This window comes from Danio aesculapii, chromosome 21, assembly GCF_903798145.1.
Source record: "Danio aesculapii chromosome 21, fDanAes4.1, whole genome shotgun sequence".
Lineage (NCBI taxonomy): Eukaryota > Metazoa > Chordata > Actinopteri > Cypriniformes > Danionidae > Danio > Danio aesculapii.
This window is the reverse complement of record NC_079455.1, coordinates 40031230-40034302: the sequence shown is the minus strand read 5'-3', so window position 1 is coordinate 40034302 and position 3073 is coordinate 40031230. Positions and strand designations below refer to the sequence as shown.

At 35.0% G+C, this 3073-nt stretch overlaps 1 protein-coding gene across 1 annotated transcript; it reads left to right on the top strand.

Moving 5' to 3' along the window:
* The first annotated feature begins 1528 nt into the window (after positions 1 to 1528).
* On the top strand, positions 1529 to 2562 carry LOC130214740 (urokinase plasminogen activator surface receptor-like). Its single transcript, XM_056446549.1, has 3 exons — positions 1529 to 1749; positions 1917 to 2027; positions 2119 to 2562. Exons 1-3 carry the CDS (start codon positions 1635 to 1637, stop codon positions 2307 to 2309), a joined length of 417 nt encoding a protein of 138 aa, XP_056302524.1. The 5' UTR covers positions 1529 to 1634; the 3' UTR covers positions 2310 to 2562.
* The last annotated feature ends 511 nt before the right edge of the window (positions 2563 to 3073 follow it).

The following is a 3073-nucleotide window of genomic DNA, read 5'->3' as shown; positions in this document are numbered from 1 at the left end:
TTTGTGATTAGTTCATAAACTGTACTCTAAATATCGTCTCAGTCCCCTTTAAATTTGATATGAAAACAGCGGAAGAATTCGGCTCCTCCCTGTCTTTTGTTTTTCAGTTGATCAGCAAACCACAGCCATGCAGAGTGAGAGCACAAGGTGTGTGTTTATCGATAGATTGTTATAATATCTGCTTATTTGCAGTTCTTTGCTATAGACACACTTGTATCACTTGTGCCCCAATGTCAAGGAGGAGCAATCGGGTTTCCCATCTACAGTTTCATTGGTGCTCACCTCATAATCACAGCTGTTTCCTTGAAAAAGTAGCTCTTATCGAACAGTTCGCTATTTTAATTTAAAAAAGTATCTACCAATACAAAACACGTTTTGTGTTAGTGCATGTGGCATTAACTATACCATACAGTCTTGCACAGAAAGGATTAAAAACAGTGACAGAACCGCTTAGTGAATATGCTCGTTTTATCTGTCACAGTCACTGACAAAGATAGAAACATCATGTGTTGTCTTGAATTTAAAAATAAATTGAATTTATTATTTTGATTCAGATCATAAAATAAGTGAATTAGCCTGTAAGTTTAAAAATATATATTTAAATTTGCCGTTTAATTAGAAAAGTGGCAGTTTTATTTATTTAATACATGTACTTGAATATAGAAAGTGTTTTTTACTACGCTAAACAGGTGTGTTGAGCCTATTTGGCTCATTCAGAACTCAAATCTCTGTTTTTGCAGTTCAGTGGAATACTGCTAGTTTAGCATACAACCCTACCATATTAAACATTTGAACTTATATTCATTTAGTACTATTAAATAACTACTTATAAATGTCCAAATATACCAATATACCTTATACCATATATATATATATATATATATATATATATATATATATATATATATATATATATATATATATATATATATATATATATATATATATATATATAATTTATTTTTACCTCAGGAGCTGAGCCCCCCCTAAAATAAAAACCTTAAAATTGTGCCTGCATGTGACTCTGAGTTGACTCAAAAGAATCAGTAGTATTAAACAAGTTGCACTTTCAGATTTAAACCTCAGCTGGATGTGTCCATTCACTTAGAGCTGTGTTACACACTGCATGGATGGTCATTTTCAAAAACCCATAACAGGGGCACTTTAAGGATATCTATACGCTTGTGAGCTCCAAAACCGTGACACAATTCATGTTCAGAAAATATAAAACTGATATCAACATCCAAACCTTGTAGTTTGTCACTTCAACGTTGATCAACGTTTTTTTTTTTCACGTCACCTCATACTTCAGTTTCTCATCAAATCTTGACCAATCAAACGCTCTCTAGTATCTGGCATGCCCCACCCGCTTCAAGACACTTCTCATTTGCTTGTCATTTGATGCGCTTGAGCTCAACTACTCTCATTGGCAGAGCTGTGATAAAACAAAACGCTACTGGCTGTTTTTTACAGGGGAGGAGCTACTCTGTGTCCCACCCTCTCTTCATTTCTCAATAGAGATTACGTCAAACATCGAATAAAAAATGCTCATTTCCAAGCACTTTGAAAAGAATATGTAGCTGAATTAACCATCTCTTTATGATTCTTGTTTTTCAGCTGGCATTAGCTCTGAAATGAAGTTTAAAGATTGCTCTGCTGGTTGTTCAAACGGGTCCATCAACCTCGGCATTGTAAAGACATCTTCTATGTGCTGTAACAGTGACCAGTGTAACGCACAAGATGCTCCAGGTATTGTACTACACTGATTACTTAAATCTTTTAATTCATGACACAGTAAATGAAGGGTGCCTGTTGGTTACAACATGATTGCAAGCAGCTGAAGAAGTGTAGCTTCATTTGATTTTATATTATGTGCATGATATAAAGGGATACCCTTTATTGTTCTTCTCCTGTAGATCCCAGCACTGGAGCTCCCAATGGAAACAGGTGTTACTCTTGTGATGAGAAGGGCTGCTCAAATGAACTGAAATGTTCAGGGAGGGAAGATCGCTGCATTAAAGCAACAGGTGAGAATCTGGAAAAAGCAGAAGTCATTAATTAAATTGGTTTTTGAGCATTTGACACAGATCACACACAGTCTCCCTTTCTCTTCACCAGGGACTTTCGGAGGCCTGAAAATGACTCTAAAAGGCTGTGTTTCAAAATCTATGTGTGTTGCCCAACCATCAGGTAGTGCTTTAGAGAGCATCTCCTGTTGTTCAGGGAATCTGTGTAACGGAGCTGAAAGTGTCACTCAGAGCTTCCTGATCCTCTGTTTTTCTCTGATTGCCTTCATCCTGATGCTCTGAATTCAGTTTCTACAATCTGAATATAACTTTCATTCTCTCTGTAACATCTCTGATTTGACTGTGTTTGCTGTGACATTCTGTTGCAGCATTTTATGAAAAAGCTTTATAGAAACCTTTCTATAAATAGCTTATTTTATGTGAGTAACAAGCTAAACATTATAGTGTAACTGCTATTCATCCTACGGTGAAGGACGGGTGATAGCTTTTGATAACAATGTCAGTTTCAGTCTTTAATTTTTCAACTAACGCTGTAAAGGGCTCTCTTTCATTTCACTATAATATTTTAAAAACATTCTTAATTTAAATTGTATAGTTTTATAATATAATTTCTATTTATGTGTTTGATAGTTACATTAGGCAACAACAAATTGTCAGATAGTTCACATCTAAATAAACATGGAGCTACTTTAGAGTCACGTCTTCTTGCTTTAATAGGTGAGATGACTGAGAAAAAGGAGACCAATGTTGGCAATGGTTTGTGTTCAGGTTAAACAATGTCAACACAAACTTTAATAAACAAGTGTCTCTGGGACTCGTCTCTGATTTACTGATGTTGATGATTTTTTATTTCAGTATTGAAATTAATGAACAGAGTTATACACTTAAGGACCATCACTACAAAGTTCAAAATTAAGCGAGTTTTTCCCTTAAAACAAGCAAAATAACCTGCCAATGGGTAAGCAAGATAATGTAGTTTTCACTTTGATACAAGCATATTTTTCTCATCCCAACGGCAGATTATTTTGCTTGTTTTATGGAAAAAC

What these genes read in the sequence shown, in the direction of transcription:
- LOC130214740 (XM_056446549.1), top strand. Translation starts at nt 1,635, where the DNA reads ATGAAGTTTAAAGATTGCTCTGCTGGTTGTTCAAACGGGTCCATCAAC. An exon ending in TAACGCACAAGATGCTCCAG is followed by an intron (nt 1,750 to 1,916) that starts GTATTGTACTAC and finishes CTTCTCCTGTAG; the next exon opens with ATCCCAGCACTGGAGCTCCC. An exon ending in TCGCTGCATTAAAGCAACAG is followed by an intron (nt 2,028 to 2,118) that starts GTGAGAATCTGG and finishes TCTCTTCACCAG; the next exon opens with GGACTTTCGGAGGCCTGAAA.